The sequence below is a fragment of the Anomaloglossus baeobatrachus genome, chromosome 3, assembly GCF_048569485.1.
Source record: "Anomaloglossus baeobatrachus isolate aAnoBae1 chromosome 3, aAnoBae1.hap1, whole genome shotgun sequence".
NCBI classification, from domain to species: domain Eukaryota; kingdom Metazoa; phylum Chordata; class Amphibia; order Anura; family Aromobatidae; genus Anomaloglossus; species Anomaloglossus baeobatrachus.
Window position 1 is genome coordinate 576,112,510 of NC_134355.1, and position 25,278 is coordinate 576,137,787.

At 51.7% G+C, this 25,278-nt stretch overlaps 1 protein-coding gene across 4 annotated transcripts in view; it reads right to left on the reverse strand.

Annotated features, from left to right (window-relative positions):
• RNF168 (ring finger protein 168) overlaps window positions 1-25,278 on the reverse strand; it is a 222,749-nt gene that overhangs the window by 25,988 nt on the left and 171,483 nt on the right. For all 4 annotated transcript variants that reach the window (XM_075340965.1, XM_075340964.1, XM_075340962.1 and 1 more), the window contains exon 5: window positions 22,510-22,634. In XM_075340965.1, coding sequence (XP_075197080.1) covers window positions 22,510-22,634 — 125 coding nt within the window. The remainder of the gene's footprint in view (window positions 1-22,509; window positions 22,635-25,278) is intronic.

The window sequence follows — 25,278 nt, forward strand, 5'->3', positions numbered from 1 at the left end:
CGGCGCGGTAGTCGCCAAGTCTGAGGCGAAGCTGCTCTCTGCACCGTCCCCAAGGGGACACTGAGTACCTTGAGGGGATCAGTTCCGTAGCGTGATTAGTGAGGGGGGCGGAGGACAGCGAAGTGTGCTCCGGCCCTCACTGTCGGCGTCAGCCCGACTGTCCCGCCCTTCCCCCTGACTGGCAGGTCCGGGGGTGGTATAATGATTGAACAGTGCCCGGGGCTGGACTGTAAGGCTTCTCCAGGAGTAGCCAAAAATCAACAGTGCGACCATACAAACAAGTATATATTATATATATTATATATATTATATATAATATATATATATATATATATATATATATATATATATATATAATATATATATATAATATATATATATATATATATATATATATATATATATATATATATATATATATATATATATATATATATATATATATATATATATATATATACACTTCTGCACTCAGTGGGGCCAGCACCTCAGGTGCTGCTTACCGACCGCTCACAGCGGTTGTGTGATCACCAGAATCCGTGCCCGGGCCTCCCTGATGTTGTCTCTCCTCTCCAGCGTCAGAAGTGCTGACAGGAATGGCTGCCGGCGTTCTGTGGGGAGGAGGGGGCCGTGGGCGTGCCCTAGAAAGTGCGGGAATCTAGTGCCCCACTGTGCTGAGTGAGGGGGGAGGAGGATACAGAGTATGCTCCAGCCCTCAGTGCTGCCGTCCTGTGCAGCGTCCCGCCCTTCCCCTGACTGGCAGGCCTGTGGGCGGGAATAAGCGAAACTAGGCCGCAAAAGCCGGGGACTAAAGTTATAAGCACGGCCGGCAAATAAGCACGGCCGGCGCGGTAGTCCCCGGCGCACTAACACACCCAGCAGTGCTGCAGTGTGTATGGCACAAGCGCTCTATGCGCGGTCCCCACGGGGACACAGAGTACCTCACAGTAGCAGGGCCTTGTCCCTGACGATACTCGGCTCCTATCCGGCAGATTCCCCAGGGGCTGCGGAGGGAGCACGGTCCCAGTGCCTGGAGACCGATTAGGATCCCACTTCACCCAGAGCCCTAAAGGGATGGGGAAGGAAAACAGCATGTGGCTCCTGCCTATGTACCCGCAATGGGTACCTCAACCTTAACAACACCGCCGACCAGAGTGGGGTGAGAAGGGAGCATGCTGGGGGCCCTGATATGGGCCCTCTTTTCTTCCATGCGACCTAGTCAGCAGCTGCTGCTGACTAAGATGTGGAGCTATGCGTGGATGTCAGCCTCCTTCGCACAAAGCATGAAAACTGAGGAGCCCGTGATGCACGGGAGGGTGTATAGCAGAGGGGAGGGGTTTACACTTTTAAGTGTAATACTTTGTGTGGCCTCCGGAGGCAGTAGCTATACACCCAATTGTCTGGGTCTCCCAATGGAGCGACAAAGAAATTATCTGTGCAGGAGTTTGCAAACAGGAGGGACTCTTCCCTTCCCCCCCCATGTTCCCGCCCGTTGATGGTAGTGGGAGATCGGTCCCAAAAGGAAACAGTCGCCCTCAAAAAATAACAAACCTTGAAAGGAAGTGCCTCCTACAGACACTAAGCTAAAACTGAGACTGCCTGGCCCGGCCAGGGGGTGTATACTGCAGAGGAGGAGCTATGCTTTTGCATCTATTTAGTGTCCTCCTATGGATAGGCAGCATAACACCCATGGTCCTGTGTCCCCCAATGAGGCGTCAGAGAAATGGGGTCCGTCTTATAATAATTCGGTGTTGTCTTACTGGAGGGGGGCAGCAGTGGTGGTGAAGTGGGGGTCACAGGAGGCAGAGGTGGTGCTGGCAGCCGTGGCGGGTCAGTAGCGTCAGCCGCATCGGGCCCGTGACGTCAGCAGTCAGTGGCGGCAGGCGCGGTGGCGTCCGTGGTGGGAGACGCAGCGGTTGACATGTGAAGCAGGCCCGCTTCAAATGATGGCGTCTGGAGTGGCGCATGCACAGATGGAGCGCTCATCCGAGGGCTCCATTTGCGCACGCGCTGACTCCTGGAGCGGCGCGTGCACAGATGGAGCTCTCATCCAAGAGCTACATCTGCGTACGCGCTGACTTCCGTTGCCATCATTTGAAACTGGGACCGCGGGCACACTGGGACACCTGCCGCAGAGCCGCCCGCTCGAAGTACACACGCACAGAGTGACAGCGAGCAGGCCTCCCGCCCGCACAAAGAGGCAGGCGGCACCAACAGGCACCCGCCTGTCCGCCGCACACACGCACGCACAGAGGCACCCGGCTGCCCGCCAGCACGCACACAGAGGCAGCCGGCACCCGACTGCCCGCCCACACAGAGAGGCAGTCGACACCGACAGCCACCCGGCCGCCAGAACACACCCGGTCGCCGCACAAACAGCACCCCGGTAAGCTGTATTCGTATTTTAAGACGCACCACTCATTTTCCTCCCAAATTTTTGGGAGGAAAAGTGCGTCTTATAATCCGAAAAATACGGTATATATAGAATTGAAAAGAACCCACCAGAATTAGTTATTCGTCTGCTGCAACACTGCAATAAAATGCAGTAAGAGGCGAGCGAAACATCTTAGGCTGGTTTCACACTACGTCTTTTTAACATCCGCTGAAAACGTTTTTTTTAGCGGAAGTACGGATCCTGCTTTTACAGCAAATAACGTATGCAAACGCATCTGTTATTTTGCAGGATCCTGCACTGGATGTTTAGGGGCGGGCATTGGAGTCATGTGATCGGGAGTGAGGGGAACTAGACTGGGAGCCGGCTTCTGACAGCTGCAGACGCTGGTAACCAAGGTAAACATCGGCCTTGGATACCCGATATTTATCTTGGTTACGAGTGTCTGCAGCTGCTAGGAGCAGGGCTGCCTGCACGGGTAACCGACGTAAACATCGGGTAACTAAGAGAAGTGGTTACCCGATATTTACCTTGGTTACGAGTGTCCGCAGCTCTCAGGTGGGAGAGAGAGGAAGGGGAGGAAGGGGGAAAGAGAGATAGAGAGAGAGAGGGTGAGGGAGGGAGTAGAGAGAAAGACAGATCACGCGAGACTGGTTCTGGGCATGCTCAGTACTTTCTGGGCATGCTCAGTACAAAAGCAGGATCCTGTCTATCAGCACGCCAGCGTTCACCTGCGTTCGCGTGCTGTTTAGTCAGGATCCGGTGACTTGCAGTATTTTGACGCAGCTCAAAAACGCTACAAGTAGCGTTTTTGAAACATGTTAAAAAACTGCAAGTCACCGGATCCGCACTATAACGCACGCAAACGCAGGTGAACGGATGTTAACGCGAGTCCATTGCAAATGCATTAAAATGAAAACGCATTTGCACTGGATCCGTACTTCCGCTAAAATAACGTTTTCAACGGATGTTAAAAAGACGTAGTGTGAAACCAGCCTTATGTGTCTCTCAATGGTATCAATAAAACGAGCAGCTCAAGGGGCAAGAACAAGCACTCACACAACCCCATCAAAAAACTAACAGTTAACTGTCTCAGGAAATTGCAACAAGTGACTTTTTTTAAAAGAAAATTAATTATATATTTTATACACACACCATTTTTGATTTGCTTTTCACCACCAAAATCAAACAAAAAAAAAAAAACTATGCATGTTTGGTATCTGTGTAATCAGATTGACCTGGAGAATTATATATCTACGGAATTGCGTAATTCAAAAGTACAGCAAGAACGATAAGCCCTTCTGACAAGCGGCAGGTGTCTATTGCAAAGCCCCTGAGATACAAGAAAAGCAGAAAATCCCCCCAAAGTAACCCCATTTTGGAAACTAAACCCTTAAGGAATTTACGGGTAATTATAGTGTATATTAAATATTATATAAAGATATTTCTATCACTGATTTTTCAATAATTTCTTTCCCATTGGGTTGCGTGAAGAGCGGCGCCGAAAAGGGGAAAAAAGCGCAAAAATCAAATGGCTGAGGGGGGCTGAGACGGCCCACATCAGCCTCCTACGACACTAAGCTAAAACTGAATTGAGCCCGCCTCCGGCTCGGGGTGTATACTGCTGGGGAGGAGCTAACGTTTTCTGTCTACTTAGTGTCAGCCTCCTAGTGACAGCAGCATAACCCATGGTCCTGTGTCCCCCAATGAAACGATAGAGAAATTACCTTTATTACAATAAAAAAACATTTTGAGCTAAACAAAAAAAAAAAAAACCTTTCCATGGCTGACATTAAAAAATTATTGCGCTACTTCTCAAGTACAGCAAAACCCTACATATTGTCATATATGACTTTATGGGCACATGGCAGTAAACAGAAGAGAAGGAGCACAATTTGACTTTTGAGGTGCAGTTTCCTGGAGCACTTTTCAAGCGAAGAAAAAAAAAAAAAAAAAAAACAAAACAGAAATTCACCAAAAATGTGCCCCATTTTACAAATTACACTAACAGAAATCTATAAGTTTACGGATTATTGTGATCCCAGTGTCGTTTTCCAGACGTTACTGCGCAGTGGATGCTGCAGAGTGAAAGAAGGGAATTTTGTTTACTTACCGTAAATTCCTTTTCTTCTAGCTCCTATTGGGAGACCCAGACAATTGGGTGTATAGCTTCTGCCTCCGGAGGCCACACAAAGTATTACACTTTAAAAAGTGTAACCCCTCCCCTCTGCCTATACACCCTCCCGTGCATCACGGGCTCCTCAGTTTTGGTGCAAAAGCAGGAAGGAGGAAACTTATAAATTGGTCTAAGGTAAATTCAATCCGAAGGATGTTCGGAGAACTGAAACTATGAACCAAAGGAACAATTCAACATGAACAACATGTGTACACAAAAGAACAACAGCCCGAAGGGAACAGGGGCGGGTGCTGGGTCTCCCAATAGGAGCTAGAAGAAAAGGAATTTACGGTAAGTAAACAAAATTCCCTTCTTCTTTGTCGCTCCATTGGGAGACCCAGACAATTGGGACGTCCAAAAGCAGTCCCTGGGCGGGTAAAAGAATACCTCGATAAAAAGAGCCGAAAACGGCCTCCTCTTACAGGTGGGCAACCGCCGCCTGAAGGACTCGCCTACCTAGGCTGGCATCTGCCGAAGCATAGGTATGCACCTGATAGTGTTTCGTGAAAGTGTGCAGACTAGACCAGGTAGCCACCTGACACACCTGCTGAGCCGTAGCCTGGTGCCGCAATGCCCAGGACGCACCCACGGCTCTGGTAGAATGGGCTTTCAGCCCTGAAGGAACCGGAAGCCCAGAAGAACGGTAGGCTTCAAGAATCGGTTCCTTGATCCACCGAGCCAAGGTTGACTTGGACGCCTGCGACCCTTTACGCTGGCCAGCGACAAGGACAAAGAGCGCATCTGAACGGCGCAGGGGCGCCGTGCGAGACACGTAGAGCCGGAGTGCTCTCACTAGATCTAACAAGTGCAAATCCTTTTCACATTGGTGAACTGGATGAGGGCAAAATGAAGGTAAGGAGATATCCTGATTGAGATGAAAAGGGGATACCACCTTAGGGAGGAATTCCGGGACCGGACGCAGAACCACCTTATCCTGGTGAAAAACCAGGAAGGGGGCTTTGCATGACAACGCTGCTAGCTCCGACACTCTACGGAGCGATGTAACTGCCACTAGAAAAGCCACCTTCTGCGAAAGACGTGATAGAGAGACATCCCGCAGCGGCTCGAAAGGTGGTTTCTGAAGAGCCCTTAGCACTCTGTTAAGATCCCAAGGTTCCAGCGGCCGCTTGTAAGGTGGGACTATGTGGCAAACTCCCTGCAGGAACGTGCGGACCTGCGGAAGTCTGGCTAGACGCTTTTGAAAAAACACGGAAAGCGCCGAAACTTGTCCCTTGAGAGAGCCGAGAGACAAACCCTTGTCTATTCCGGATTGAAGGAAGGAAAGAAAAGTGGGTAAGGCAAAGGGCCAGGGGGTAAAACCCTTATCAGAGCACCAGGATAAGAAGATCCTCCAAGCCCTGTGATAGATCTTGGCGGACGTTTGTTTCCTGGCCTGTCTCATAGTGGCAATGACATCTTGAGATAACCCTGAGGACGCTAGGAGCCAGGACTCAATGGCCACACAGTCAGGTTGAGGGCCGCAGAATTCAGATGGAAAAATGGCCCTTGAGACAGCAAGTCTGGTCGGTCTGGGAGTGCCCACGGTTGACCCACCGTGAGGTGCCACAGATCCGGGTACCACGACCTCCTCGGCCAGTCTGGAGCGACGAGGATGGCGCGGCGGCAGTCGGACCTGATCTTGCGTAACACTCTGGGCAGCATTGCCAGAGGAGGAAACACATAAGGTAGTCGAAACTGCGACCAATCCTGAACTAATGCGTCCGCCGCCAGAGCTCTGTGATCTTGAGACCGTGCCATGAATGCCGGGACTTTGTTGTTGTGCCGAGACGCCATGAGATCGACGTCCGGCGTTCCCCAGCGGCAACAGATCTCTTGAAACACGTCCGGGTGAAGAGACCATTCCCCTGCGTCCATGCCCTGGCGACTGAGAAAGTCTGCTTCCCAGTTTTCTACGCCCGGGATGTGAACCGCGGAGATGGTGGAGGCTGTGGCCTCCGCCCACAGCAGAATCCGCCGAACTTCTTGGAAGGCTTGACGGCTGCGCGTGCCGCCCTGGTGGTTGATGTATGCAACCGCCGTGGCGTTGTCCGACTGTATGCGGATCTGCCTTCCCTCCAGCCACCGATGAAACGCCTTCAGGGCTAGATACACTGCCCTTATCTCCAGAACATTGATCTGAAGGGAGGACTCTGTCGGAGTCCAGGTTCCCTGAGCCCTGTGGTGGAGAAAAAACGCTCCCCACCCTGACAGACTCGCATCAGTCGTGCCACAGCCCAGGATGGGGGCAGGAAGGATTTTCCCTTCGACAGAGAAGTGGGAAGAAGCCACCACTGAAGAGAGGTTTTGGCTGCCAGGGAAAGAGAGACGTTCCTGTCCAGGGACGTCGACCTCCTGTCCCATTTGCGGAGAATGTCCCATTGGAGTGGACGCAGATGAAACTGCGCAAAGGGGACTGCCTCCATTGCTGCCACCATCTTCCCCAGGAAGTGCATGTTGACATGCCACCCGGGAGGGTGCTTTGACTAGGAGATCGTCCAAGTAAGGGATCACCGAGTGGCCTTGAGAGTGTAGGACCGCCACAACGGATGCCATGACCTTGGTGAAGACCCGTGGGGCTGTCGCCAGGCCGAACGGCGGTGCCACAAATTGAAGATGTTCGTCCCCGATGGCGAAACGCAGGAAGCGTTGACGCTCTGATGCGATCGGCACATGGAGATAAGCATCCCTGATGTCGATTGATGCTAGGAAGTCTCCTTGGGACATCGAAGCGATGACAGAGCGGAGAGATTCCATGCGAAACCGTCTGGTTCTCACATGTCTGTTGAGCAGTTTGAGGTCCAGAACGGGACGGAATGATCCGTCCTTTTTTGGCACCACGAACAAGTTGGAGTAAAAACCGCGACCACGTTCCTGAAGGGGAACGGGGATCACAACTCCTTCTGTCTTCAGAGTGTTCACCGCCTGAAAAAGTGCATCGGCTCGCTCGGGGGGGTGAAGATGTTCTGAAGAAACGAGTCGGGGGACGAGAGCTGAACTCTATCCTGTAACCGTGAGACAGAATGTCTCACCCATCGGTCTTGGACCAGCGGGAGAGCCTGCCACCGACCGAGGATGCGGTTTGGGGAGGCCGAAAGTCATGAGGAGGCCGCCTTGGAGACGGTGCCTCCGGCGGCCTTTGGAGGACGTGACTTAGACCGCCATGAATAAGAGTTCCTCTGGCCCTTCTGTGGCCTGTTGGACGAGGAAGGTTGGGACCTGGCTGAGGGCCGAAAGGACCGAAACCTCGATTGAATTTTTCGTTGCTGAGGTCTGTTTGGCTTGGACTGGGGTAAGGACGAGTCCTTTCCCTTGGATTGCTTAATAATTTCATCCAATCGCTCGCCAAACAATCGGTCGCCGGAAAATGGCAAACCGGTTAAGAACTTCTTGGAAGCAGAGTCTGCCTTCCATTCGCGTAGCCACATGGCCCTGCGGCCTGCCACCGAATTGGTGGACGCTACAGCTGTACGGCTGGCAGAGTCCAGGATGGCATTCATGGCGTAGGATGAAAATACCGACGCCTGAGAAGTCAAAGACGCAACTTGCGGAGCAGAGGTACGTGTGACCGCATTAATCTCAGACAGACAAGCTGAGATAGCTTGGAGTGCCCACACGGCTGCGAAGGCCGGGGCAAAAGACGCGCCTGTGGCTTCATAGATGGATTTCATCAGGAGCTCTATCTGCCTGTCAGTGGCATCCTTGAGCGATGAACCATCTGCCACTGATACTACGGATCTAGCCGCCAGTCTAGAGACTGGAGGATCCACCATGGGACATTGAGCCCAACCCTTAACTACGTCAGAGGGGAAGGGGTAACGTGTGTCATTAAGGCGCTTAGTAAAGCGCTTGTCCGGAAATGCTCTGTGCTTCTGGACAGCCTCTCTGAAGTTAGAGTGATCGAAAAACGCACTCCGTGTACGTTTGGGAAACCTAAACTGGTGCTTTTCCTGCTGCGAATCAGACTCCTCTATAAGTGAAGTTGGGGGAGAGAGATCTAGCACCTGGTTGATGGACGCTATAAGGTCATTTACTATGGCGTCCCCTTTAGGTGTATCAAGATTGAGAGCAACGTCAGGTTCAGAGCCCTGAGCTGCGACATCCGCTTCATCCTCCAGAGAGTCATCAAGCTGAGACCCCGCATAGCGTGATGAAGTCGGAGAAGATTCCCAGCGAGCCCGCTTAGCCGGTCTGGGACTGCGGTCCGTGCTGGAGTCCTCCCCGTGAGACCTAGGTGGCACCCCAGGAGCACGCTGCGGCGCAGCCCAAGAGGGGCCTGGGGGCGATGATCCTACAGTGCCCGGGGCCTGTGTAAGGACCGGTCTGGACTGCAAGGCTTCTAGTATCTTAGCAGACCATCTGTCCATAGACTGAGCCATGGATTGTGAAAGCGACTCAGAGAGTTTCTCAGCCAAAGATGCAAAATCTGTGCCTGCCACCTGGATAGGGGCAGCCGGCGGTTCTACCTGAGCCGAGGGTCCCACCAGTGCCCGAGGCTCCGGCTGAGCGAGTGCAACAGGGACCGAGCATTGCTCACAGTGAGGGTAGGTGGAACCTGCAGGTAACATAGCCGCACAAGAGGTACAGGTTGCAAAATAACCCTGTGTCTTGGCACCCTTGCTCCTTGTGAACGACATGCTGTTGTCTCCTAGGAGAGTGATCACTGAGGGTATATAGCCAAAAGCAAAAACAATGCGGCCGAACCGAGAAAGAAGGGAATTTTGTTTACTTACCGTAAATTCCTTTTCTTCTAGCTCCTATTGGGAGACCCAGACAATTGGGTGTATAGCTTCTGCCTCCGGAGGCCACACAAAGTATTACACTTTAAAAAGTGTAACCCCTCCCCTCTGCCTATACACCCTCCCGTGCATCACGGGCTCCTCAGTTTTATGCCTTGTGTTTTGGTGCAAAAGCAGGAAGGAGGAAACTTATAAATTGGTCTAAGGTAAATTCAATCCGAAGGATGTTCGGAGAACTGAAAACCATGAACCAAAAGGAACAATTCAACATGAACAACATGTGTACACAAAAGAACAAACAGCCCGAAGGAAAACAGGGGCGGGTGCTGGGTCTCCCAATAGGAGCTAGAAGAAAAGGAATTTACGGTAAGTAAACAAAATTCCCTTCTTTGTCGCTCCATTGGGAGACCCAGACAATTGGGACGTCCAAAAGCAGTCCCTGGGTGGGTAAAAGAATACCTCAATAACAGAGAGCCGAAAAACGACCCCTTCCTACAGGTGGGCAACCGCCGCCTGAAGGACTCGCCTACCTAGACTGGCATCTGCCGAAGCATAGGTATGCACCTGATAGTGTTTTGTGAAGGTGTGCAGACTAGACCAGGTAGCTGCCTGACACACCTGCTGAGCCGTAGCCCGATGTCACAATGCCCAGGACGCACCCACGGCTCTGGTAGAATGGGCTTTCAGCCCCGAAGGACGAGGAAGCCCCGAAGAACGGTAGGCTTTAAGAATCGGTTCTTTGACCCACCGAGCCAAAGTTGACTTGGAAGCCTGCGAACCCTTACGCTGGCCAGCGAACAGGACAAGAGCGCATCTGAACGGCACAGGGGCGCCGTGCGAGACACGTAGAGCCGGAGTGCTCTCACTAGATCTAATGAATGCAAATCCTTTTCACACTGGTGAACTGGATGAGGGCAAAATGACGGTAAGGAGATATCCTGATTGAGATGAAAAGGAGATACCACCTTAGGAAGAAACTCCGGGATAGGACGCAGAACCACCTTATCCTGGTGAAAAACCAGGAAAGGGGATTTGCATGACAGCGCTGCAAGCTCCGACACTCTTCGGAGTGAGGTAATTGCCACAAGAAAAGCCACCTTCTGCGAAAGACGTGATAAAGAAACATCCCTCAGCGGCTCGAAAGGTGGTTTTTGAAGAGCCATTAACACCCTGTTAAGGTCCCAGGGTTCCAGCGGACGCTTGTAGGGTGGAACTATGTGGCAAACTCCCTGCAGGAACGTGCGGACCTGCGGAAGCCTTGCCAGGCGCTTTTGAAAAAATACTGAGAGCGCCGAAACTTGTCCCTTGAGAGAGCCGAGTGACAAACCCTTGTCCATTCCGGATTGAAGGAATGAAAGAAAAATGGGTAAGGCAAAAGGCCAGGGAGTAAAACCCTTATCAGAGCACCAGGACAAGAAGATCCGCCACGACCTGTAATAGATCTTGGCGGACGTTGGTTTCCTGGCCTGTCTCATAGTGGCAATGACATCCTGCGATAAACCAGACGACGCTAGGAGCCAGGACTCAATGGCCATACAGTCAGGTTGAGGGCCGCAGAATTCAGATGGAAAAACGGGCCTTGTGACAGCAGGTCTGTGCGGTCTGGAAGCGCCCACGGCTGACCCACCGTGAGATGCCACAGATCCGGGTACTACGACCGCCTCGGCCAATCTGGAGCGACGAGAACGGCGCGACGACAGTCGGATCTGATCTTGCGTAACACTCTGGGCAACATCGCCAGAGGAGGAAACACATAAGGGAGTCGAAATTGCGACCAATCATGAACTAACGCGTCCGCCGCCAACGCTCTGTGATCTTGAGACCGTGCCATGAAGGCCGGGACCTTGTTGTTCTGCCGTGACGCCATGAGATCGACGTCCGGCGTTCCCCAGCGGCGACAGATCTCTCGAAACACGTCTGGGTGAAGAGACCATTCCCCCGCATCCATGCCCTGACGACTGAGAAAGTCTGCTTCCCAGTTTTCTACGCCCGGGATGTGAACTGCGGAGATGGTGGAGGCTGTGGCCTCCGCCGACCGCAGAATCCGCCGGACTTCCTGGAAGGCTTGACGGCTGCGCGTGCCGCCCTGGTGGTTGATGTACGCGACCGCCGTGGCGTTGTCCGACTGTATGCGGATCTGCCTGCCCTCCAGCCACCGATGGAATGCCTTTAGGGCTAGATACACTGCCCTTATCTCCAGAACATTGATCTGAAGGTAAGACTATCGGAGTCCAGGTTCCCTGAGTCCTGTGGTGGAGAAAAACTGCTCCCCACCCTGACAGGCTCGCGTCCGTCGTGACCACAGCCCAGGATGGGGGCAGGAAGGATTTTCCCTGTGATAGAGAAGTGGGAAGAAGCCACCACTGAAGAGAGGTTTTGGCTGCCAGGGAAAGAGAGACGTTCCTGTCTAGGGACGTCGACCTCCTGTCCCATTTGCGGAGAATGTCCCATTGGAGTGGGCGCAGATGAAACTGCGCGAAGGGCACTGCCTCCATTGCTGCCACCATCGTCCCCAGGAAGTGCATGAGGCGCCTCAAGGGGTGTGACTGGCCCCGAAGAAGAGATTGCACCCCTGTCTGCAGCGAAAGCTGTTTGTCCAGCGGTAGCTTGACTACCGCTGAGTGAGTATGAAACTCCATCCCGAGGTAAGTCAGTGACCGTGAGACAGAATGTCTCTCACCCATCGGTCTTGGACATGTGGCCACCAGGCGTCGCAAAAGCGGGAGAGCCTGCCACCGACCGAGGATGCGGTTCGAGGAGGCCGCAAGTCATGAGGAGACCGCCTTGGAGGCAGTGCCTCCGGCGGTTTTTTTGGGGGCGTGACTTAGACCGCCACGCATAAGAGTTCCTCTGACCCTTCTCTGGCCTGTTGGATGAGGAGGATTGGGACTTGGCTGAGGGCCGAAAGGACCGAAACCTCGGTTGTATTTTCCGTTGCTGAGGTCTCTTCGGTTTGGACTGGGGTAAGGACGAGTCCTTTCCCTTGGATTCCTTAATAATTTCATCCAATCGTTCGCCAAACAATCGGTCGCCAGAAAACGGCAAACCGGTTAAGAACTTCTTGGAAGCAGAGTCTACCTTCCATTCGCGTAGCCACATGGTCCTGCGGACTGCCACCGAATTAGCGGATGCTACCGCTGTACGGCTAGCAGAGTCCAGGACTGCGTTCATGGCGTAGGACGAAAAAACCCACGCCTGAGAAGTCAAAGACGCAACTTGCGGAGCAGAGGTACGTGTGACCGCATTAATCTCAGACAGACAAGCTAAGATAGCTTGGAGTGCCCACACGGCTGCAAAGGCCGGGGCAAAAGACGCGCCTGTGGCTTCATAGATGGATTTCACCAGGAGCTCTATCTGCCTGTCAGTGGCATCCTTGAGCGATGAGCCATCTGCAACTGATACTACAGATCTAGCCGCCAGTCTAGAGACTGGAGGATCCACCTTGGGACATTGAGCCCAACCCTTAACTACGTCAGAGGGGAAGGGGTAACGTGTATCATTAAGGCGCTTAGTAAAGCGCTTGTCCGGAAATGCTCTGTGCTTCTGGACAGCATCTCTGAAGTTAGAGTGATCGAAAAAGGCACTCCGTGTACGCTTGGGAAACCTAAACTGGTGTTTCTCCTGCTGCGAAGCCGACTCCTCTATAGGTGGAGTTGGGGGAGAAAGATCTAGCACCTGGTTGATGGACGCTATAAGGTCATTTTACTATGGCGTCCCCTTCAGGTGTATCAAGATTGAGAGCAACGTCAGGGTCAGAGCCCTGAGCTGTGACGTCTGCCTCATCCTCCAGAGAGTCCTCAAGCTGAGACCCCGAGCAGCGTGAGGAAGTCGGGGAAGATTCCCAGCGAGCCCGCTTAGCTGGTCTGGGACTGTGGTCCGTGCCGGAGTCCTCCACGTGAGACTTAGTGGCAACCCCGGGAGCACGTTGCGGCGCAGACCGAGAGGGGCCTGGAGGCGATGATCCAACAGTGCCCGGGGCCTGTGTAAGGACCGGTCTGGACTGCAAGGCTTCCAGTAGCTTGGCAGACCATTTGTCCATAGACTGAGCCATGGATTGTGAAAGCGACTCAGAGAGTTTCTCAGCAAAAACTGCAAACTCTGTCCCTGCCGCCTGGACAGGGAAAGCAGGAGGGTCTGCCTGAGCCGAGGGGCCCACTAGTGCCCGAGGCTCCGGCTGAGCAAGTGCAACAGGGGTCGAGCATTGCTCACAGTGAGGGTAGGTGGAACCTGCAGGTAACATTGCCGCACAAGAGGTACAGGTTGCAAAAAAACCCTTTGCCTTAGCGCCCTTGCTCCCTGTGGACGACATGCTGTTGTCTCCTAGGAGAGTGATCACTGAGGGTATATAGCCAAAAGCAAAACAACCCGGCCGAACAGAGAAAATATATACATACACATACACATATACATATACATATACATATACATATACATATACATATACATATACATATACATATACATATACATATACATATACATATACATATACATATATATATATATATATATATATATATATATATATATATATATATATATATATATACATATACATATACATATACATATACATATACATATACATATATATATATATATATATATATATATATATATATATATATATATATATATATATATATATATATATATATACACACACACACACACACACACACACACATACATATACACTCACACTCCGGCACCCTAGGGGGACCAGCACCGGGTGACCGGTGTGGCTTACCGACCGCCCAAAGCGGTGTGTGTCCACCAGATTCCCTGCCTTAGGTCTCCCAGAGCTCGTTCCTGAAATCCTCCACCGGCAGAATGTGTAAAAATGGCTGCCGGAGCTCTCAGGGGAGGAGGGAGCCGTGGGCGGCGACTAGAAAAGTGCGGTAATCTGGTGCCCAACAGTGATCAGTGAGGGGGGAGGAGGACACCTAAGTATGCTCCAGCCCTCACTGCCGACGTCCAGTCGACCGTCCCGCCCTTACCCCTGACTGGCAGGCCCGGGGGCGGGAGTTATGGTACTAGGCCGCATGAAGCCGGGGACTAAATTTAATACCGCGGCCGGCAAACAGGCGCTGTCGTCACAAAAATACAGCAGGTGCTGCAGCGTCTGTGACCCAAGCGCTCCATGCGCCGTCCCCAAGGGGACACAGAGTACCTTTAGATGCAGGGCCCTGTCCCTGAGGATAGAAAGTCTCCTGTCCGGCAGATTCCCACAGGGGCTGCGGAAGGAGCCCGGTCCCAGTGAATGGATGACCGGTTAGGATCCCACTTCTCCCAGAGCCTCTAAGGGATGGTGAAGGAAAATGGCATGTGGCTCCAGCCTCTGTACCCGCAATGGGTACCTCAACCTTAACAGCACCGCCGACTTAGTGAGGTGAGAAGGGAGCATGCCGGGAGCCCTGGGGCCCTCTTTTCTTCCAACCGATACAATGAGCAGCTGCTGCTGACTAAAATGGGAGCATGAGTGAATGTGTGCCTCCTTCATCACAAAGCATAAAACTGAGGAGCCCGTGATGCACGGGAGGGTGTATAGGCAGAGGGGAGGGGTTACACTTTTTAAAGTGTAATACTTTGTGTGGCCTCCGGAGGCAGAAACTATACACCCAATTGTCTGGGTCTCCCAATGGAGCGACAAAGAAATTGCAAATATACCATCTAAGTGCCCAACACATGGAGCTTATTTTGTGCTTCTGAGTCCATGAACTTAATTGATGGCTTTCAATGCGACATGATTTGGGGTCCTACTGCTGCACTCATCAGCGGCATGAACCAAGCCCTGTACAGGGGCAATACAGCAGCACTAAGCTTGGAGGACGCTGCCGATGCTGCACTACATTTACTTTGACCCCTTCACACTATTGCAATTTTCTATTTTGTTTTTTTGCACTCTTTTTTTACCTTTCCCTACTGCCAAGAGCCAACATTTTTTTCATTATTTTTTGCGTGACGAGTTGTATTTCTGAAAGACAGTACTCGCTTTACCATACAGTATACTGGAAAAAAAATCCAAGTGCTGTAAAAGTGTAAAAAAAAAACCATGCAATGGCACATTTTTCTTTTTTCTTCAATGAACCACATTCATTATATTGTAAAACTGAGCTGGCATTATGATTCTCCCAGGTCAGTACAAGTGCGTCAATACCAAACAAGTATAATTTTATTTTTATTTTATTAGTAAAAAAAAAAAAAAAAAAAAAAAAAAAAATCGCTTCTGTTGCCATTTTCCGAGAGCCGTACATAACACTCATTTTGGGAATCTGGGGCTGTGTAAGGACTTATTTTTTGCACCCGGAGCTGACATTTTTACTGACCTCAGTTTTGGGATAGATGCAGTGTTTTAATTGCTTCTTATTGCACTTTATTGCAATGTGGCGGTGACCCAAAAAAAAAAATAAAAATACAAATTGATACAATTGATTAATTTTATATTTTGATAAACTGGACCCTACGGAACGCAAAGACACCAAATGAAGGGAATTTTGTTTACTTACCGTAAATTCCTTTTCTTCTAGCTCCAATTGGGAGACCCAGACAATTGGGGTGTATAGGCTATGCCTCCGGAGGCCGCACAAAGTATTACACTAAAAGTGTAAAGCCCCTCCCCTTCTGCCTATACACCCCCCGTGCTCCCACGGGCTCCTCAGTTTTGGTGCAAAAGCAAGAAGGAGGAAAAGAATTATAAACTGGTTTAAAGTAAATTCAATCCGAAGGAATATCGGAGAACTGAAACCATTCAACATGAACAACATGTGTACACACAAAAAAACAGGGGCGGGTGCTGGGTCTCCCAATTGGAGCTAGAAGAAAAGGAATTTACGGTAAGTAAACAAAATTCCCATCTTCTTTGTCGCTCCATTGGGAGACCCAGACAATTGGGACGTCCAAAAGCAGTCCCTGGGTGGGTAAAATAATACCTCGTGATAGAGCCGTAAAACTGCCCCTTCCTACAGGTGGGCAACCGCCGCCTGAAGGACTCGTCTACCTAGGCTGGCATCCGCCGAAGCATAGGTATGCACCTGATAGTGTTTCGTGAAAGTGTGCAGGCTCGACCAGGTAGCTGCCTGACACACCTGCTGAGCCGTAGCCTGGTGCCTCAAAGCCCAGGACGCACCCACGGCTCTGGTAGAATGGGCCTTCAGCCCTGAGGGAACCGGAAGCCCAGCAGAACGGTAAGCTTCGAGAATTGGTTCCTTGATCCACCGAGCCAGGGTTGATTTGGAAGCCTGTGACCCTTTACGCTGGCCAGCGACAAGGACAAAGAGTGCATCTGAGCGGCGCAGGGGCGCCGTCCGAGAAATGTAGAGCCTGAGTGCTCTCACCAGATCTAACAAGTGCAAATCCTTTTCACATTGGTGAACCGGATGAGGACAAAAAGAAGGTAAGGAGATATCCTGATTGAGATGAAAGGGGGATACCACTTTAGGGAGAAATTCCGGAACCGGACGCAGAACCACCTTGTCCTGGTGAAACACCAGGAAAGGGGCTTTGCATGACAGCGCTGCTAGCTCAGACACTCTCCGAAGTGAAGTGACTGCTACTAGAAAAACCACTTTCTGCGAAAGGCGTGAGAGAGAAATATCTCTCATTGGCTCGAATGGTGGTTTCTGAAGAACCAGCAGCACCCTGTTCAGATCCCAGGGTTCTAACGGCCGCTTGTAAGGAGGAACGATGTGACAAACCCCCTGCAGGAACGTGCGTACCTGTGGAAGTCTGGCTAGGCGCTTCTGGAAAAACACAGAAAGCGCTGAGACTTGTCCCTTAAGGGAGCCGAGCGACAAACCCTTTTCCAGTCCAGATTGAAGGAAGGACAGAAAAGTGGGCAAGGCAAAAGGCCAGGGAGAAAAACCCTGAGCAGAGCACCACGACAGGAAAATTTTCCACGTCCTGTGGTAGATCTTGGCGGACGTTGGTTTCCTAGCCTGTCTCATAGTGGCAATGACGTCTTGAGATAACCCTGAAGACGCTAGGATCCAGGACTCAATGGCCACACAGTGAGGTTGAGGGCCGCAGAATTCAGATGGAAAAACGGCCCTTGAGATAGCAAGTCTGGTCGGTCTGGTAGTGCCCACGGTTGGCCGACCGTGAGATGCCACAGATCCGGGTACCACGACCGCCTCGGCCAGTCTGGAGCGACGAGGATGACGCGGCGGCAGTCGGCCCTGATCTTGCGTAACACTCTGGGCAACAGTGCCAGAGGAGGAAACACATAAGGGAGCTGAAACTGCGACCAATCCTGAACTAAGGCGTCTGCCGCCAGAGCTCTGGGATCTTGAGACCGTGCCATGAACACCGGTACCTTGTTGTTGTGCCGGGACGCCATGAGGTCGACGTCCGGCACCCCCCAGCGGCAACAGATCTCCTGAAACACGTCCGGGTGAAGGGACCATTCCCCTGCGTCCATGCCCTGGCGACTGAGATAATCTGCTTCCCAGTTTTCCACGCCTGGGATGTGAACTGCAGAGATGGTGGAGGCCGTGGCTTCCACCCACATCAAAATCCGCCGGACTTCCTGGAAGGCTTGCCGACTGCGTGTGCCGCCTTGGTGGTTGATGTATGCCACCGCTGTGGAATTGTCCGACTGAATTCGGATCTGCTTGCCTTCCAGCCACTGCTGGAACGCTTTCAGGGCAAGATACACTGCCCGTATTTCCAGAACATTGATCTGAAGCGAGGACTCTTGCTGGGTCCACGTACCCTGAGCCCTGTGGTGGAGAAAAACCGCTCCCCACCCTGACAGACTCGCGTCCGTCGTGACCACCTCCCAGGATGGGGGTAGGAAGGATTTCCCCTTCGATAATGAAGTGGGAAGAAGCCACCACCGAAGGGAAGCTTTGGTCGCCTGAGAGAGGGAGACGTTCCTGTCGAGGGACGTCGGCTTCCTGTCCCATTTGCGTAGGATGTCCCATTGAAGAGGACGCAGGTGAAACTGCGCGAAAGGGACTGCCTCCATTGCTGCCACCATCTTCCCCAGGAAGTGCATGAGGCGCCTCAAGGGGTGTGACTGGCCTTGAAGGAGAGATTGTACCCCTTTCTGTAGTGACCGCTGCTTGATCAGCGGAAGCTTCACTATCGCTGAGAGGGTATGAAACTCCATGCCAAGGTATGTCAGCGATTGGGCCGGTGTCAGATTTGACTTTGGAAAATTGATGATCCACCCGAAACTCTGGAGAGTCTCCAGGGTAGCGTTGAGGCTGTGTTGGCATGCCTCTAGAGAGGGTGCCTTGATCAACAGATCGTCCAAGTACGGGATCACCGAGTGACACTGAGAGTGGAGGACCGCTACTACAGTAGCCATAACCTTGGTGAAAACCCGTGGGGCTGTTGCCAGGCCGAACGGCAGTGCCACGAACTGCAGGTGTTCGTTTTCTATGGCGAAGCGCAAGAAGCGCTGGTGCTCTGGAGCAATCGGTACGTGGAGATAAGCATCTTTGATATCGATCGATGCAAGGAAATCTCCTTGGGACATTGAGGCGATGACGGAGCGGAGGGATTCCATCCGGAACCGCCTGGTCTTTACGTGTTTGTTGAGAAGTTTCAGGTCCAGGACAGGACGGAAAGACCCGTCCTTCTTTGGGACCACAAACAAGTTGGAGTAAAAACCGTGGCCCTGTTGCTGAAGAGGAACAGGGACCACCACTCCTTCTGCCTTCAGAGTGCCCAGCGCCTGCAGAAGAGCCTCGGCTCGCTCGGGAGGCGGGGATGACCTGAAGAATCGAGTCGGGGGACGAGAGGTGAACTCTATCTTGTAACCGTGAGACAGAATGTCTCTCACCCAACGGTCTTTTACCCGTGGCAGCCAGGTGTCGCAAAAGCGGGAGAGCCTGCCACCGACCGAGGATGCGGAGTGAGGAGGCCGAAAGTCATGAGGAAGCCGCTTTGGTAGCGGCACCTCCGGTGGTCTTTTTAGGACGTGACTTAGACCGCCATGCATCAGAGTTCCTTTGATCTTTCTGAGGCCTTTTGGACGAGGAGAATTGGGACCTGCCCGCGCCCCGAAAGGACCGAAACCTCGACTACCCCCTCCTCTGTTGGGGTATGTTCGGTTTGGGCTGGGGTAAGGATGTATCCTTTCCCTTGGATTGTTTGATGATTTCATCCAAACGCTCGCCAAACAATCGGTCGCCAGAAATTGGCAAACTGGTTAAGCGCTTTTTGGAAGCAGAATCTGCCTTCCATTCCCGTAGCCACAAGGCCCTGCGTAGTACCACCGAATTGGCGGCTGCAACCGCCGTACGGCTCGCAGAGTCCAGGACAGCATTAATAGCGTAAGACGCAAATGCCGAAGTCTGTGTGGTTATGGACGCCACCTGTGGCGCGGACGTGCGTGTGGCTGCGTCAATTTGCGCTTGACCTGCTGAGATAGCTTGTAGCGCCCATACGGCTGCGAATGCTGGGGCAAAAGAAGCGCCGATCGCTTCATAGATGGATTTCAACCAGAGCTCCATCTGCCTGTCAGTGGCATCTTTGAGTGAAGCCCCATCTTCCACTGCAAGTATGGATCTAGCTGCCAGTCTGGAGATTGGAGGATCCACTTTGGGACACTGAGCCCAACTTTTGACCACGTCAGGGGGAAAGGGATAACGTGTATCCTTAAGGCGCTTAGAAAAACGCTTATCTGGACAAGCATGGTGATTCTGGACTGCCTCTCTGAAATCAGAGTGGTCCAGAAACATACTCGGTGTACGCTTGGGAAACCTGAAACGGAATTTCTCCTGCTGAGAAGCCGACTCCTCCGCCGGAGGAGCTGAGGGAGAAATATCCAGCATTAGATTGATGGACGCAATAAGATCGTTCACTATGGCGTCCCCGTCAGGAGTATCAAGATTGAGAGCGGCCTCAGGATCAGAATCCTGATCAACTGTCTCCGCTTCATCAACCAGAGATTCCCCCCTCTGAGACCCTGCACAATATGATGATGTCGAGGGAAATTCTAAGCGAGCTCGCTTAGTCAGTCTGGGGCTGGGTTCTGTGTCAGAACCCTCAGCCTGGGACCCATGAGATACCCCGGGAGGACATTGTTGGTCCAACTGAGGTGGGCCAGGGAACAAAGATTCAACAGAGTCCCTGTGCTGAGATACCGGCCTGGACTGCAAGGCTTCTAGTATCTTAGCCATAGTCTCAGAGAGTTTTGCAAACTCCGTCCCCGTCACCTGGACAGTGTCAGCAGGTGGCTCCCCCTGGGCCCCTCTTAGCAGAGGCTCTGGCTGAGTAAGTGCCACAGGGGCCGAACAGTGCACACAATGAGGGACAGTGGAACCTGCCGGTAGCGGGGTCGTACATGCGGCGCAGGCAGCATAAAAAGCCTGTGTTTTGGCACCCCTGCCTTTCGTGGGCGCCATGCTATTATCTTCCCTGAGCAACACAATAGGGTATATAGCCAGAAATCAACTGTGCACCATACAGTGTAAAATATATATACCATAAACATATAATGTTACACTACTGCACAATGGGGCTAGCACTACAGGTGCTGCGTACCACCCGCTTAAAGCGGTTGTGAGGCCACCAGAGTCCCTGCCTGGGTCTCCCAGACTTTGTCCCCCTCTGCAGCGTCCGAGGAGCTGACAGGAATGGCTGCCGGCGTCCTGAGGAGAGGAGGGAGCCGTGGGCGTGACCCAGAAAGTGCGGGAACTGGTGCCCGCACTGTGCACAGTGAGGGGGGTGGAGTATGCAAAGCATGCTCCAGCCCTCAGTGCTGCTCGTTCTGTGCAGCGTCCCGCCCTTCCCCTGCCTGTCAGGGCTGGGGGTGGGAAGAAAAGAAACTAGGCCGCAAAAAGCCGGGGACTCTAGTAATAAACGCGGCCGCCGTAAAAGCGCGGCCGGCGTGGAAGTCCCCGGCGCACTACAAGTCCCAGCCGCGCCGCGGTGTTTCCATGGCAGCGGCGGTCAGTGCGGCAGTCCCTATACATAAACACACTCAGCAACGCTGAGTGTGTAATGGCACATATTAACCCGGTCAGCGCCGCGGTCCCCGGTGCACTAGCACACCCAGCAAAGCTGGAGTGTTGCTGTGCGCTGTCCCCACAGGGATACAGAGTACCTCCAAGTAGCAGGGCCATGTCCCTGAACGATACCCGGCTCCTATCCAGCAGGCTCCACAGGAGTTGTGGATGAAGCACGGTCTCAGTGCCTGGAGACCGATAGGATCCCACTTCACCCAGAGCCCTAAGGGGGATGGGGAAGGAAAACAGCATGTGGGCTCCAGCCTCCGTACCCGCAATGGATACCTCAACCTTAACCACACCGCCGACAAGAGTGGGGTGAGAAGGGAGCATGCTGGGGGCCCTATATGGGCCCACTTTTCTTCCATCCGATATAGTCAGCAGCTACTGCTGACCAATCTGTGGAGCTTTGCGTGCATGTCTGCCTCCTTCGCACAAAGCAAAAAACTGAGGAGCCCGTGAGAGCACGGGGGGTGTATAGGCAGAAGGGGAGGGGCTTTACACTTTTAGTGTAATACTTTGTGCGGCCTCCGGAGGCATAGCCTATACACCCCAATTGTCTGGGTCTCCCAATGGAGCGACAAAGAAATAAAAAAAAATTGCACGATTTTTTGTTTCAAATGGGGGGGGGGGGTGGGGGTTGATTTGAGTGTTTGTGGGGGGGTTTTTGTTAACATAAACCCCCCCTACACATACACACTTTTTATTGTAGTTACTAGCTGCGACTGTTCGTTTGCTTGTGCTGTGCAGAGCAGTGTATCCGCATCTGTCCTGCTCTGTATAGCAGACAGCCGGTGTCACAGGAGGAGCGCTCCTCTCCAGCTCAGATACTCTGCATAATACAGCACTGACCCCATGTAATCCCTTAACTTTTTCCCTTTGCTGCATACCGCAGAATTGTCCTGCTAAAAACTGCACGCTGCTTGCCACACGTTTTCTAACAGCGATTGTTTCTGATGAATGCCAATGGGCCGAAACATCAAAATATATTTGAATCAAGTGGAGGCTATAACAAAAATTCTTTTTTCCCCTCTCTGGAGTGCCAAGAATCTACTTAGCATAAGATACTATCTCGCTTGAGCACCCGCGTCTTCATCTCATAGGAGTGCCACAATGATTTTCTGGTGATAAAGCTGTCATATATGTATGGCGGCTTACAGGAACACCTCCAACTGTGACATACATGTACTGCAGATATTGGAGAGGGTGTAAAGAAAACTTTCACATTGTTTTTTTTAACCTTACCTTTCTATGTCTCCAGACTGTTTCGCTTTGGTCTTTAGATTCTTGGATGGCTTTGAGATGGGAGTCTTCCTAGAAACCATAGGCACCTCGATAACGGACGACTGGTCAGATGTGGCAAACTCGTTCTATTAAAAGGTGGGGGAAATAAATAAAAAAAAATAAAATAAAAACCAAACCATAACTCCCTCTACTTCAGTTTCCTTATTGGTTTTAATACTATAAAAGGTACCAACATCTCATGTAACCTTCAATTTTACATTCTAGACTACACTTTACAGTCTAGACTAAACCTCCTTAAGGTCTGCCTCTACTCCTTAGGGCAGAAGTTCCCAACTCCAGTCCTCAAGGCACAGCACCAGTGCATGTTTTCAGTTGGATTCAGCACCTTTGCAGGTGATTAAATTATCACCTGTGCAATACTAAGGAAATCCTGAATACATGCACTGTTGGTGTGCCTTGAGGACTGGAGTTGGGATCCACTGCCTTAGGGTATGTGCACACGATCAGGACCTGCTGCATCTTGGACGGCGGGCCTGACCTGCGGGGCTGCGAGTCTCCTCCGCAGGAGACCGCAGCTGCTCGTGCCCAAGATCAGGGTTCATGGTGTTGCGGTCTCTCGCTGTGTTCTCCCTGCGGAGGATGCTTGTGACTCCACAGCAAAGAATTGACATGCTTGTGGTTCGGAATGCCGCCCCGCAAGTCAATCTTCGCTACAGGCGCCACACACACACACACACACACACACACACACACACACAATAAGATTTCTATAAATCCCATCCACTGTGCATCGCAGCGTTTTGGACGCAACAAAAACACACTGCAAACACAGACCATTGGCACGCAGCCTTAGAGGGCACAGTTTACTACTTAAAACTAATGATGAGCTCTGCAGAAGTCGCTTTTGGCATCGTGTTTCCTGCCTCAGCAACTACCCTGGCTGATTTAGATCTCCGGAAACGCATTTGGTGAGGAAGAGACACTAGAGCATAAAGAAAAGTGAAAGGTAGAATTACATTTAAAACTAACTGCCATTCTAAAGAAGGGAATTTTGTTTACTTACCGTAAATTCCTTTTCTTCTAGCTCCAATTGGGAGACCCAGACAATTGACAATTGGGTGTATAGCTATGCCTCCGGAGGCCACACAAAGTATTACACTAAAAGTGTAAAGCCCCTCCCCTTCTGCCTATACACCCCCCGTGCTCACGGGCTCCTCAGTTTTGGTGCAAAAGCAAGAAGGAGGAAAAGAAGGGAATTTTGTTTACTTACCGTAAATTCCTTTTCTTCTAGCTCCAATTGGGAGACCCAGACAATTGGGTGTATAGCTACTGCCTCCGGAGGCCACACAAAGTATTACACTTAAAAGTGTAAGGCCCCTCCCCTTCTGGCTATACACCCCCCCGTGGGATCACGGGCTCCTCAGTTTTAGTGCAAAAGCAAGAAGGAGGAAAGCCAATAACTGTTTTAAATACAAATTCAACCCGAGAAACAGCCTCGGAGAACTGAACTGTTCAACATGAACAACATGTGCACCCGAAAAAAACAAACTTCCTAAGAAAACAGGGCGGGTGCTGGGTCTCCCAATTGGAGCTAGAAGAAAAGGAATTTACGGTAAGTAAACAAAATTCCCTTCTTCTTTGTCGCTCCTAATTGGGAGACCCAGAAAATTGGGACGTCCAAAAGCAGTCCCTGGGTGGGTAAAAGAATACCTCGTGATAGGGCCGTCAAACAGCCCTTTCCTACAGGTGAGCCACCGCCGCCTGAAGGACTTGTCTACCTAGGCCGGCATCCGCCGAAGCGTAGGTATGCACCTGATAATGCTTGGTAAAAGTGTGCAGACTCGACCAGGTAGCCGCCTGGCACACCTGCTGAGCCGTAGCCTGGTCCCGTAATGCCCAGGACGCACCCACGGCTCTGGTAGAATGGGCCTTCAGCCCTGATGGAATCGGAAGCCCAGCCGAACGGTAGGTGTGAAGAATTGGTTCCTTGATCCACCGCGCAAGGGTGGATTTGGAAGCTTGCGACCCTTTACGCTGACCAGCGACAAGGACAAAGAGTGCATCCGAGCGGCGCAGAGACGCCGTGCGGGAAATGTAGATCCTGAGTGCTCTCACCAGATCCAATAAATGCAAACCCTTTTCAAATTGGTGAACTGGATGCGGACACAAAGACGGTAAAGTGATATCTTGATTGAGATGAAAGGAAGATACCACCTTGGGAAGAAATTCTGGAATTGGACGCAGAACTACCTTGTCCTGGTGAAACACCAGGAATGGAGATCTGCATGATAACGCCGCCAGCTCGGACACTCTCCGAAGAGACGTGACCGCCACTAGAAAGGCCACTTTCTGTGAAAGACGAGAAAGGGAAACCTCCTTCATAGGCTCGAAAGGCGGCTTCTGGAGAGCAATTAGAACCTTGTTCAGGTCCCAGGGCTCCAACGGCCGCTTGTAAGGGGGGACGATATGACAAACCCCTTGCAGGAACGTGCGTACCTGAGGAAGTCGCGCCAGGCGTTTCTGAAAAAATACGGATAGCGCGGAGACTTGACCTTTAAGGGAGCCAAGCGACAAACCTTTTTCCAACCCAGACTGCAGGAAGGAAAGAAAAGTAGGCAATGCAAAAGGCCAGGGAGAAACTCCCTGAGCAGAGCACCAAGATAGGAATATCCTCCACGTCCTGTGGTAGATCTTGGCGGAGGATGGCTTCCTAGCCTGTCTCATGGTGGCAACCACTTCATGAGATAAACCTGAGGCCGCTAGGATCCA